This window comes from Vombatus ursinus, unplaced genomic scaffold (genome assembly GCF_900497805.2).
Source record: "Vombatus ursinus unplaced genomic scaffold, bare-nosed wombat genome assembly UNPS02015152.1, whole genome shotgun sequence".
Classification (NCBI taxonomy): domain Eukaryota; kingdom Metazoa; phylum Chordata; class Mammalia; order Diprotodontia; family Vombatidae; genus Vombatus; species Vombatus ursinus.
The window spans coordinates 3,671,096-3,685,308 of NW_020954930.1; the positions used below are offsets into that span (position 1 = coordinate 3,671,096).

At 41.4% G+C, this 14,213-nt stretch overlaps 1 protein-coding gene across 1 annotated transcript in view; it reads right to left on the reverse strand.

Moving 5' to 3' along the window:
- ADGRG4 (adhesion G protein-coupled receptor G4) overlaps window positions 1–14,213 on the reverse strand; it is a 50,893-nt gene that overhangs the window by 7,334 nt on the left and 29,346 nt on the right. The window contains exons 10-13 of the mRNA XM_027846422.1: window positions 12,841–12,944; window positions 11,111–11,232; window positions 5,458–5,726; window positions 2,898–2,976 (exon numbers count right to left, since the gene is read on the reverse strand). Coding sequence (XP_027702223.1) covers window positions 2,898–2,976; window positions 5,458–5,726; window positions 11,111–11,232; window positions 12,841–12,944 — 574 coding nt within the window. The remainder of the gene's footprint in view (window positions 1–2,897; window positions 2,977–5,457; window positions 5,727–11,110; window positions 11,233–12,840; window positions 12,945–14,213) is intronic.

A 14,213-nucleotide genomic window follows, 5' to 3' on the forward strand; every position in this document is an offset into this window, starting at 1 on the left:
ACGCTTATTATAATAGGATAGGATTGAATGTAGGACCTTTGAAGTCCAAGCCCCTCTGTTGTTATAGGAGATGAAACCAAGGCCCAGAGAGGGTTAAGGTTGCTCGTCTCAAGTGGCCTGACAAGTCCCCATCTGAACCAGAGCCAGCTCTCTCTTTGAAAGTTCACACTCAGAGTTGGAAGGGCTTTTAGAGGCTGTCTAAACATACCTAAAAAGTCCCCATTCCACTTCTTCTTAAAGATTTACAGTGAGGGGAGAGCCACTACCTCCCAAGGCAGCTCATTCCAGTCTGGGACAGACCTCAGTGCTAAGAAAAATGACCCTTACAAATCAGGCTGAAATTTGCTTCCTTACAATTTCTACCAATTAAATAGTTCCCATTTCTGCCCCTAGGGCCTAACAAAACAAGTTGAATCCCACTCTATTTTCTCAGATACAGTGAGACTGTCAATGGTAATGAAAACACAATGGACGGAGAATTGAGGAGGAACATGTTGTATTATGTGAATTTCAAGCCTCCCACTCTCTAGCCCTGACAGGGACAAAGGGAAGCACTAGGCCCTAAGGGGGTGATGGACGGTGTTTTTCTATTAAGAAGTGTGCAACGGTGCATGTGTAACATCTCCAATTACCTACCAGAGGCGTTCATTAATCATCTCTCTGTTGTGGGACATAGGTACAAGACCAATTTAATACGATAGCCAACAGTTTGTGGTCTCCCTTTCCTCCGCAGACCCGCACAGCAACAAATATTTGTATCTCACTTTAAGGTTTTTTGAAGCATCTCCCTCACAACCCCATAGTAATGATCTCCATTTTACAGGAGAGGGTAACTGAGTCAGAAAGAGAAACTTAGAAACTTCCTATGTTTTCAAGTAATAATAATAATGATAATAATAATAATAATAATAGCTAACATTTATATAGCAGTTACTGTGTGCAAAGCACTGTGTTCTAAATAAGCACTTTACAAATTATCTCATTTGATCCTCACAACAGCCCTGGGAGGTAGGTGCTCTTATTATCATCCCCATTTGACAGGTGAGGAAACTGAGGCAAACAGGGTAAAGTGACTTGCCCAGGGGTCACACAGTTAGTAAGTTTCTGAGGCTGGATTTGAACTCAGGTCTTCTTGACTCCAGGCCTGGTGCTGTAATATCTACTACATCACCTTAAGTGCCTGTTTCATGAGGGTGCTATCATCTAGAAGAAAAAGGATGAGACTTGTTCTGTTTGATCTTAGAGAACAGAAGTAGCAACAGTGAAACTGGGGATTGCAAGAGGCAAATATAAGTTTGACATGAAAAAAACTCTCTAACAATGAAGAACACAGTGTCCCAGAGCAGGGTGGACTGTTTTCAGAAGTGAGGAGTCTGCAGGCCTTTAGGTGACATTCCTGATCTGCTAGGGATTAGACTATTAATATCTCTCAGTGGGGGGCAATCAGCTTCAGGAAGGTCAGGCTCTGCCAGAGAAATCAATATGGAGTCAAATGAACTCTGGGCTTGGAATCAGAAAGCATGGGTTTGACCAGGTTCAGCTAGCTCTAGACCTTAGACAAATCGATGAGCCTCAGTTTCCTCAGTGCCCCAGACAACTAAGACAAAGTTGCAGAGTGTGTGCAGATCTACACTGGCAGAGGGAGTTTTCACACTGGGAGTTTCCTACATAGGCCGAAAAGAGACTATATCGTGAGATTTCTCTAATGACGTCGTCCTCTGATGCTGCTTGCAAGAATCCTGAGTTCTCAGCGGGGGAACCCAAACTCTAAGAGGGTGAAAAAAGTGGGAGCTTCCAAGATATGTCTGTCATCTGAGGTCTGGCCTAGCTGTGTAGGAAGAAGCTTGCCCCCAGGGTGGCGCCAGAATCTGGAGAGCTGAGTTTGAGTCCCTCCTTGTGTGCTCACCCCATTGACTTTCCTAGACTAGGTTAATCCAAAAGAGTCTAAACTTTGGAAGGGCAACTGAGCTACAATAGACATGACAAGTTGTCATCCACATTTGCTTCCCCTTAGTGCAGGCTCATCGACTTCCTGCCAAGGCGACCCTTTCTGCTTTAGCTAGATCTAATTATTAGAAACTTTTTTCTTTCCATCAAGCTGAAATTGGTGTCTCTGAAAATTTCTACCTATTATTCTTTTTATGTCCTCTGGAACCAAGTAAAATGAGGCTGAGCCTTCTCTCACAAGATGGGACTTCAAATATATAATAATAACTGACATTAATAACTAACATTTACATAGTACTTTACATATATAAGATAAAAAGATCCCACATATAGACCTGGAGGGGCCTCAGAGGCCATCTTTTTCAGATGGGGAGACAGAGGAGGTTATGTGACTTGCCCAGGGTCATACTGCTTTTAAGTGTCTAAGGTGAGATTCAAACCCAGGTCTTCCTGGCTCTAGGTCCAGCATTTTGCCCACTAAATCTTCACTGCCTCTGCTCAAAAACAGCTTTCATATGCCCCCTGAACCTCTCTTCTTCAGGCTAACCATCTGGGGATGGTTCCTTTACCCTATCCTCATATAGCATGATCTTAAGGCCCCTTCACCATCCCAGTCCACCTACAATGTGGCTTCCAGGACTGAACACAGCACTCGAAGCGTGGTCCGACTCATGTATCCTTAGCCCTGGTCAGACCATTATAGGAAGGCATGGCGATGGGGAATGAGGAACAGAGCAGGGCGGCAGGGATGGGGCAGTTGTGTTTTGTCCCAGTGGAGAGAGCACTTAATCAATGAAATCAATCTTGCTTGAACTGCTGAAATCTGGGAAACCAGATCGCCACTTACTTTATCCACTGGAAAGTCCCAGTACATCCCTCCCCTTCACGTGCCTCTCCTGCCACCCCACACAGTTTTCATTCATTCATTCATTCAAGACACTTGTACTTACAATGATGTGGACGTCTTCAAAATGCCATAAAAATCCCTCTTCATGATTAGTATGATCCCAACGATGACTGCTGGGACTCCTAGTGGGGAATCGGGAAGGGAGGGGTGAACAAAAGAAGACCAAATTAGGCAGGAACAGAGACAGAGAGAGCATACCTTAAGAAACCTCCTGCCATGTTAAATGAGTCACAGACGGATGGGCATCAGAACACCATTGTTTGTGGATTCTCCAAAGCTAAACATCCTGAGGAGGAGTTTTCCAACCTGCTAACAGAAACAGTGGGCCAATGGCTCAAACATAGCACCCATGGCTTATTACAAACAGCAGCCATGCCAAAAAGCAACTTGGCGGTGGGTGAGCTGGGATGCGGATTTTCATCTAGCATTTCTTCCTCCAAAGTAGGGCTCCCCAGTTTTCTTCTTTGGCACACTGCTTCCAGGCAGGTGCTTATGCCTCTAGAGCCCTGCCAGGCCATCTTGGAAAAAAGTGCTCTTTCAGCCTCAGTCTCCTTAGCTATAAAGTGGGCATAATAACCCTGGCACTGACATGAGAGGACTGAACCTGAGTTCAAGCCTGCTTCTAACTGGCTGTGTGACCATGGACAAGTCATTTGATCTCAAAGTTGCAGATGAGCTGCTGCCCTACCTCAGAAACTACCACAGTTTCTACATCATAAGGAATTTCAGTGAAATCATGGACCAAATAAAAAATCTTCTAAGAGTTTTTTCCTTGTCCCAAGAACTTTGAGGCATACTTTTTGCACATAATCATGGGATATCAGATTTTAAAGAGAACTGGAGAGCATCTAGCTCAATGACCTCATTTTACAGAAAAGGAAACTGAGATCTGGAGAGGGGAAAGTTACACACAGGTAGTAAAGAGTAGAGATGGGACTAGAACCCAACTCTCTTGATTCCAAACCCAGTATTTATTCCCCTATAATACCAAAGCATGCTATAAGCTGTTTTACAAAGGTAGTCTAAGATGCCAGTGAGAATCTTGTGCCCTGAGGTGGTGGCAGTGTCAAAGCAGAGGAGGGGGCATATTCAAGAGATGCTATGAAAGGAAAATCAACAGGCAACAGATTGGATATGGAAGGGGAGCAGCTTAGGGGGTGGGGATGACACCTAGGTTTCAAGCCTAGGTGACTGGGAGGATGGTGTTCTCCTCAACAGTAACAGGGAAGTTAGAAGAGGGAAGGGTTTGAGGAAAAGATGATGAGTTCTGTTTGGGACATGTTGAGTTCCAGATGTCTGAAAGGCAGCTGGAGATGTGAGACTGAAGATCACCAAAGAGGTAAAGGCTGGATAGCTAGATTTGAAAATCATCAACATCGAGATCATAATGGAATCCCTGGGAGCCGATGAGATCAACAAGTGCAATAATACAGAGGGAGAAGAGAAGAGGGCCCAGGACAGAGCCTGACCTGGGGAAAGATCCAACAGAGGAGACTAAGAAGGAGGGGGGCTAATGGATAGGAGAACCAGGAGAGAGTAGCGTCAAGAAAACATAGAGAGTTTAATCTCTTTTGGCCTCAGTTTCCTCGTTTGTAAAATGAGACAGTTGGTCTAGATCAGGGGTGACCCATGGGATGTAGTTTGCTGAAACCCAAGCTAAATGATGTCTAATGTCCCTTCCAGCTCTAAATCTCCTATCCTTTGAATCCATCCATTTAACCAGTTCCAAATCCATTTAATCCTAGTATTGTTTAATCTGCACCTCTGCATCTTTGGAGAATGGTATGAGATACTTTGGAGATAGCTAGGTGGCGCTGCAGCGCATAGTGCACTGGGTCTGGGGTCAAGAAGACCTGAGTTCAAATCTGGCTCAGACACTACCTGTGTGATCCTGGGCAAGTCACTTCACCCTGTTTGCCTCAGTTTCCTCATCTGTAAAACGAGGAGGAAAAGGCACTCCAGTATCTTTGCCAAGAAAACCCCAAATGGGGTCACCAAGAGTCAGACACAACCAAAATGACTGAGACCACTACCACAATAACAAATGAAATACTTTGTCAAGTAGATAAGTCCAAAGAAGTAGTCTGAAGGTACGATTAAGTGACTTGCCCAAGGAGGCTTAGCTAATAAGCAGTAGCACAGCTAAAAAGCATTGAAGCTACCATATGAATTCAGGTCTCTTGACTCCAAATCTGATCTGCTTTCCAATACTATGCTTCTCCTTTAGAAGGCAGTCCAATTTAGTGGAAAGAGCATTGTACTCGGAGGAAGGAAAAATCTGGCAAATGACCTTGTCAGTCCCCTGCTCATGGGGTTACTATTGCTCCTTCTTACCTTTGGGATAAAATACACTCTTGAGTACTCTTCGCTATCTGGCTTTGAGGTTAATTATACATTATTCCCCACCCCTGCTATACACATATCCTCATTTCCAGCCAATCTGGCCAATTCCCCATGCCCTGAACACAGCTTTTTATCTTCCCCTTCTGTCTCCCATGCAGTCCTTTGGAAACATTGAAGCACACCACAAATGGTACTTGAATGGAGAGACAACAAAATGGAAGAACAGCTTGAGATCCAAAGCCAGGGGCATCATTACTTACCCCAGCCAACCAGGCAAAATTTAAGCATGTAATTTTTCACATAGACGTTGAAGACTTTGACCAGGGAAAAATACATGTGGACAGCTTCCAGGCCCATCCAAGTGAAGGAGGAGATCAGAAAATAATGGAGCAGCATGGCCAGGGCGATACAGAGGCCAGAGTTTTCAAAGGCCGTCAACCAGGAATTGGTCAGAAACAACAGGTTCAACATCAGCAAGGAAACACACAAATTGATCAGGATTTTGGATGGATTATCTTGACGAAGTTGGCTAAAAGGAAAAAAAAAACATGAGAAGAATTTAGCTGGCATCTCTGTATACTTGTTTTGGCTTGTTTTTTAAGTGCTATCGATTTTTGTTTGTTTGTTTGTTTGCTTTAATATCAGTTATTTCCAGCTAAGGTGGCACAGTGGATAAAGCTCCAGCCTTGGAGTCAGGAGGACCTGAGTTCAAATCCAGCTTCAGATACTTGACACTTACTAGCTGTGTGACCCTGGGCAAGTCACTTAACCCTGATTGCCTCTCCAAAAAAGAAGTTATTGCCAGCTATACTGATCCCCTAAATCAGTGAGCCTTATTCTATAATGCAGGTTCTTAGCCTTTTGGGTGTCCTGGACCTCTTGGGTAATCAGTCTACTGAAGCCTATGGACTCCTCAGAATTAGGTTTTTAAATGTATGAAATATGTAGGATTACAAAAGAAACCAATTACATTGAATTCAGTTATCAAAATATTTTAACCAAATTCATATACCCCAGATCAAGTGCCCTTAATTTATAATGAAGACCAAAAAAAAAAAAAATCAATGAAGAAATACCAGGAGACGCATTGTTTGCATCTGACTACGTCTATCAGAATTCCACACTCATAGTTTCCCATTTCTCCAAGTTAAAAAGAAAGCTACATTTCCTCATCTGTTCTATGAGGCCAAGACTGATCATTAGAATTACAAAGTATTCATCCCTGCACATTTTTAAATGGTTTTCATCTGGCAGACATCCTTTTTTAATGCAAACTTGTGATTTCATCTGTGCGGGGGAACTTTTGGTGTAGAAATTCCCTGCAGTGATGCAGAGTCGCAACTCGTCTATAATTTACAATCTTAGACAATTGCCAAGGACACATAGAAGCAAAACAAGGAGTCCCACAGAGGCAAGACTTGATCCCAGGTTTCCTGATTCTATCCACCTCACCATGCTGTCTCTCTTCTACATTATGCCTGTTGCACACACATGCACATAAATATATATGAATATAATGTATACATACATGTTTGTGTGTATGTATACAGGTCTGTCATTCAGTCATTTCCATTGTGTCTGACTCTTCATGAACCCATTTGGGGTTTTCTTGGTTCCTTCTCCAGCTCATTTTACAGATGAGAAAACAGGCAAACAGGGTGAGGTGACTTGCCCAGGGTCACACAGCTAGGAAGTGTCTGATACCAGATGTAAAATCAGGAAGATGAGTCTTCCTGACTCCAGGCCCAGCACTCTATCCACTGAAGCGCCACCTAATTGATGTTACACATACATTCATGTATGCATGACATATACATGCATGTATGGCAGCACAATATAATCAAAACAGCATGGAACTTAGAGTGAGTTGACTTGGAATTAGGGTTCCACTTCCAAAACTCAACAGTTGTGTGATCTCTGGACAAGTCACCTTCCCTCTTTGTGCCTCAGCTTGGTCCTCTGCAAAATGGGATCGATCATATTTGTTTCTCCCACCTCACAAGGCTATTGCTAAGAGAAGGCACTCTGTAAGTGGTAAAGCACTCTACAGATGTGAACTATGACTAGAATTTTACAGGAGAGATTGGAATGGAAAAGCATTTATTAAGCTCTTCCTAAGTGGCATCATGGTTGGGTGTCTGTTGCATTTGTCAGAGTTGTTAAGTCTTTCATGGTTCTTTTCTTTTACAATTTCGTAATCATTATAATTTTGTAATCACTATTTTCCTAGTTCTTACTGCACTTCATACAAGTCTTCCTAGTGTTCTCTGAATCTGACCTATTTGTCATTTCTTATGGTACAGAAAATATTCCACTACATTAATATACCATAATTTGATCAGCCATTCCCCAACTGATGGGCACCCCCCCACACACCCACATATCCATGTACTTAGTTTCTAGGGGTTTTTTTTGCTACTATTAAAACAACTACTACAAAGATCTTTGTACATATGAATCCTTTTCCTCTTTCTTCAATAAGCAAACCTCAAAGTAGTATATTGTGAGGCCAAAGGGTATACACAGTTTAGTGACTTTGGGGTATAGTTCTGAATTGCTTTCCAGAATGGTTGGATCAGTCCACCGACAACGTATTAATGTGCCTGTTTTCCTGCAGCCCCTCCAACATTTGTCATTTTCCATTTATGTTATCTTTGCCAATCTAATGGATATAAGATGGAACCTCAGAATTTGCATTTCTCCTAGTATTAGTGATTTGAAACATTTTTTTCATATGGTAGCTGATAGCTCGAATTTTCTTCTTTTGAGAACTATCTGTCCCTATCTTTTGACTGTTTATCTATTGGGGAACAGTCCTCGTTCTTATTGAATCAGTCCCCCACACATCTACATATTTGACCTTTATCAGAGAAGTTTGCTGCAAAGATTTTTTTCCTAATTAATTATTTCCTTCTAATTTTAACTACATTGATTTTTGTTTGTGTAAAAAGTTTTCAACTTTATACAATCAGATTTTTATCTTCTGTGATTCTTTCTGTGCCTTGTTTGGATAATAACTATTACTTTATCCATTGTTATGCAATGTGTCTCCTTCCCTACACTCCTCTAATTTGTCTATTATGTGACCTTTTATATCTAGGTCATGCATCCATTTGGAACTTATTGTGGTATGTGGTATAAGATGTTGGTCTGAACCTAATTTCTATTAGACTGCTTTCCAGTATTCCCAGCTGTTTTTTTTTAATAGTGTGTCCTGTTCTTAATGCTAGGGGTTCTTGGGTTAATCAAACACTATGCTTCCATGACTGTTTTTTTCTGGACCTTGTCTACCTCATCTATTCCACTGATCAATTTTTTTATTTTTTAACTAGTTCCAAATAGCTTTTGATGGTTACTGGTTTATAATGTAGTTTGAGATCTGGTGCTGCTATATGCCCTTCTTTCTTACCTTCTTTCCCCCATTATTTCCCTTAAGATTCTTGGCCTTTTGTTCTTCCAAGTGAATTTTGTTGTTTTATTTTCTTGTTCTATAAAGTAACGCCTTGATAGTTTAATTTATATGGCATTGAATAAGTAAATAAATTTGAGTAAGATTAGTCATTTTTATTACATTGGCATGGCCCGTCCATGAGGAATTAATATCTTTCCAATGATTTAAAACTATTTATTTCTAGAAAACGTGACTTGTAGTTGTATTCATATAATTCCTTGGCAAGTGGACCAATTACCTACAGTCTTTTAAGAATAACGTAGATACCCTGCTTGTCCCTTTTAATCAGATCTGCTTTTACTGTTGCCTTATTTGAAACCACGATTGCTACCACTGCCTTTTCAAATTCACATGAAGCATAAAAAATTCTGCTCCAGAGAGGGCAGAGCCAAGATGGCAGAAACCTCTCAAATTCCTCTCTAAAAACCTTTAAAATAAAGCCTCAAAATGAATTCTGGAGGGGCAAAACCCATAAAAGGATGGAGTGAAACAATATTCTAGCCCAAGACAACTTAGAAGATCGGCAGGAAAGGTCTGGCTCATTGCAGAGGGGAAAACACAATGCAACGTATGGCACCCACACTGCTGCCCTCCCAGTGGGCCCAGGGCACAAGCCAGCAGTAGGCCTTGGGGGCAACTGAATTTGCAACAGCAACTTCTGCCTTCTGGAGCTCTAAGCCTTGACTGTAAGGGGAATGGACAATTGGTCACAAGATTTCAGGGGACCCTCAGCTGGCACTAGACCTGGAATCAGGAAGAGCTGAGTTCAGATGTGGCCTTAGACATTTACTATTTATGTGACCCTGGGCAAGTCACTTAACCTCTGTTTGCCTCAGTTTCCTCATCTGCAAAATAGGGATAATAATAGCACCTAACTCCCAGGGTTGTTGTAAGATGAGATAATATTTGTAAAGTACTTTGCAAACATTAAAATATTATATAAATGCTAGCTATTATTATTATTAGGTTCTCTGAGATATCGAGGCCTACCCCCACTTCTACCCCTACCTAAAGTTGTGTCTAAACCATGCCACATATTTAAATTAAAAACTGAAACCAAAATCATTGCAGCAAATTTCTCTGATAAAGATCTCATTCCAAAATACATACACACATATGCATACATGCTGCATATATGGAATTGATTCAAATTTATAAGAACAAGAGCTGCTCTTTAAAAGATAAATGGTCTAAAAATAGGAACAAGTAGTTTTAAAAGGAAGAAATCCAAGCCATTAACAACCACATGAAGAATGCTCCAAATCAATAATAATAAATAGAGAAAAGCAAATTAAGGAAACTCTGAGGTACTACCTCACACCCATCAGTCTGGCAAAGATGACATAAATGGAAAATGACAAGTGCTGGCGGAGCTGCAGGAAAACAGGCACACTAACACAGAGCTGTGAACCTCTCCATCCATTCTAGAAAGTGATTTGCAAGTAGGCCCAAAAAGTCACTAAGCTGGGCAGTATGCCCAGTGATATCACTACAAGTCCTAAATCCCAAAGAGATTGAAGAAAGAGGAAAAGGAATCAAATATACAAAAATATTTGCAACAGTTCTTTTTGTAGTGGCAAAGAAGTGGAAACTAAGAGGACGATGTCTCCATCCATTTGGGAATGGTTGAACAAATTATTGTGCCACAACAAATGATGAAATATACTGTTTTAGAGAAACCTTGGAACACTTGTATGAAATGATGCAGAGTGAAATGAGCAGAACCAGAACAATTTATACAATAACACCATTATAAAGATAAGCAACTCCAAAGGACTTAAGAACTCTGATGAATGCAATAACTAACTTCTGATTTCAAAAAACTAATAATGAAGCATGCTACCTACACACCTCCTGACAGAGAGGTGAGTGACTCAGGGTATGGAATGAGACATATAATTTTTGTTCAAGGGCAATTTAGGAATTTGTTCTACTTGACAATGCATATTTGTTACAAAGGTTTTAATTTTTGTTTTTTTTTTCCAATGGGGGAAGGTAGGATGAAGAAATAAATGCTTGTTGATTTTAAAAAATGTTTTTAAACAAGGGGCAGCCCCCATCCCCCAAACCAAATGAAACCACCAGCTGTGTTCCATGATATTACCCAAAATTTGGATGTTTCTCAGGGTGTAACAGGCACAATCTAAGTTTTACCCAACAAAGACAGTTTAACCCTAGAGAAACTGGCCAAGTATTTTCTTGGATTTTCCCCATTTACCTTCTGTCCCCTGACTTCTTAACAATCCAATTGTATTTAACTCAAAAAAATTATTGCTGATAAATGGAGTCCTAATTGGCCCAACTTTTTAAAACCTGCCCACTTCATTTTTCAATTGGTCAGACCTCTTCTTTTCTTCTCTGCCCTTGAAATGTACATACTAAGTAGGAAAATAGCATCAACGATATAGAGCTATACACATACATATACACAGGCACACAGAGAAAAGATTGCATCTACTTACCGAAAAGCTAGATAAGTCACCGTTGCAGTTCCCAAAAAAACAGAAGAGATTCCACATCCAGAATATGTTATGATTGTTAAGATCTGTTCATTGACCTTATCCACTTCAGACCTGGACAAATCCTAAGGAACAGAATACATACATATTAGAGACTCAACATGGGAGACCTGGGGCAAAATGGTGTGGGCATCCCAAAATGGGAGGCTCTCGGGGTCTGCCACTAAGCATTTCTGCTGTCACCATCCATGGATTTTTTTTTAAGCTCTGGACTTGAAAACTCAGCTCTGTTCCTTAATTCCTCTCAATACTCCCCCTGGCCAACAATTTAGGCCAAATTACGCCAACAAATTAGGACCCACCTTCCTACCCTGCAAAGAATCTCTGGTTACAGAGTATATGTGTATGTGTATGGATGGATGGATGGACGGATGGATGGATGGGTGATATATATATATATATATATATATATATATATACACATATATACATACATACATACACACAGAGAGATATATCATAGGAATATAGAATAGTTGCAGAAGTCACTGTTGTCCAGTAACCTGGGGAGGGATGGTGTGGAGTGGTGTCATAGAAGCAGGAAGTGGCAAAACTTGGGTTATCTGCCTTAAATCCAGTGCCTATTGTTCTATACCACAATGCCTCCCTAATATAGGTATGAAGGGGATTTCACATCTAGGCAAGCTCCATGAGATCACAGAATGTCGGAGCTAGAAGGGACCTTAGAGATTCTCTATTCCAACTCCTATAGATGGACATTAAAAAGCTTTTACAGGGGGCAGCTAGATGGTGCAGTGTATAGAGCACCGGCCCTGGATTCAGGAGGACACCTGAGTTCAAATCCGGCCTCAGACACATAACCCTTTCTAGCTGTGTGACCCTGGGCAAGTCACTTAATCCCATTTCCTAGCCAAAAAAAAAAGCCTTCACAGAAGACATAACATTTGATTTGGGCCTTAAAGAATGGTCATGATGGCATTTGGTTGAGATGGAGGGAAAGTTCAGGTATAAGATGATGAAGGGAAGGGTATTTCAGGTGCAATGTCTTAACATGTGTGAAGATGTGGTGATAGGAAAGCACAGACATGTTCAGAGAACAGAAAATAGTCCATTGTAGTTAGAATGAAAGTGGAGCATGTAAGTGGAAGGAGAAAATTGTAAACCTAAAGAGGTAGGCTGAACCAAATTGTGGAGAACTTGGATGCTGATCTTAGGAGCTTGTATTTTGTTTTGTATGTAATGGGAGGCCATTGAAGGGCTCGAGGCAGGGGCGTGATGTGGTTAGACACACAAATCTGGCAGTGGTGGGTAGAAAATACTTTCAATGCCCAGGTGGGATGTAATAGGGGACTTTTTAACTAGAGTAGAGGGTGGTATGGTATGGTAAGGAGAGTACTAAAAGGCCTGGGGATTCTGGATGTGCCCCCATAACCACAGTCCAGTAGAGGGGAGCCAGATTTATCTTGGGGCACCTCAGACCTGGGATAGTAAATTTCCAGAAGTAATCTCATGTTTATCATTCCACCTACATCTTTGAATATTTCTTTCCGGAGCTTTAGGTCTGTTCTACCCCCAAGGCCTTAGAGACCCCAAAGCAACAGCTTTTACTTATACAAAACTTTCTTCTGTGACTCAGCTTACACGCAAATGTTGTTTGCAATTTAATGACATTTGCCTCAATTCTCTCTGGGAAAGATTCATGGCCAACTTACCATTAAGACTCCAAAGTGAGTAAGATGATTACACTGACAGATTGTATAATTGACATCCGTTTTGTTTACTTCACAGCCTGATGAATTCCATCCACCTAGTCCATCTGCAGGACACAGAAGGGAATTTCAAAGCAATTTCATTTTTCTCAGAAATGTTTAGCTTTGCACTGGGCAAACACCATGTGAACATGTGTTAATGATTGGTATTGTCTAGTAGGATGGTGAAATGGTAGCATAACTTAAAATTGAAATCCAATTAAATCTAAAAGGCAAAATAACAGTGGGGACTTAGTATATGGCATAACTTCTCTGGATTTCACTTTTCTTGTTTTAGTATTAAGCCTCTTTAGCTAGGATGAATTAGAATTAGCAGCAGCAACCCCACTACCACATACAAGTGATGGAAGGAAGGCTGATCTAAAGGACAACAGACAAAAGGAACGGGAGGTTCTTAGAGGTTGGGAGGGATCGGGGCTGGACATTTGGGCATCCCTCAGGGGCAATGGAATGGTCCTTAAGTACTAGGGGCTGCATGAGGCCTGCCAATGCAAATGCCCTTTGGTCCCTACTAAGCTTGCCTGAGGGAACCATGTGGGTCTAGAATTTCTTTGAGCCCAAGCCCAAATTCCACCCTAGAGAGACCTGGACGGCTAGGTGGATCTCCAGGCCCTCTGATCCCCTTGAGAATGCCTTGGTTGTACTTCTAAGGACAATAAGGACCCAAATCATGATGAAAATCAAATTATCTACTTCTGGATGTAAGGGATCAGAGCATATATGGAGTAGAGTCTTAGAAAGCAGCTCCAGAACAAGCAATTCCCCCTAGGACATGTCCTTTTAGGTCAACCCCATGGTCTCTACAGGCTCAGGAAGCAAAGTAACTTACCAGAAGGTGGCATAACCATCTATGCACTCATATACAGCCATTCTCAGACTTCTTGGGGTAGAATTAGAGGTGGGAAAAATGGTGCAGCATGATAGCTAGGGCTCTTTCACAGATTGTGAGAGCCCCCCCCACCCATAAATACTGGAACCCACTCAATCCAATTCATAGTATACCAATCAATTACTCCCCAAAAAGCTACTAGCACCCTCTAGTATTCCTACCTGCTGGTTTGGTTGAAAGAAGAGTGAAAGAAGGGAGAGAAGTATTACTGCCCTTCCTATTCCTCCCATCTCTTGATAGTTTTCTTCTATCAATCCAAGGATAACTTGAGCTGGCCCTTTTAATCAACTACCTCAAGTAGCCTGTCCACTATGTGAGTTTATGGGTTTTTTTTTAAGAGAAGTCACAGGCCCAGAGGATTATACGTTTTTATCTAGGAGCCTCAGAGCTCATCCTGGTCCTCGCTTAATGGAAGTCTGAGACCTAA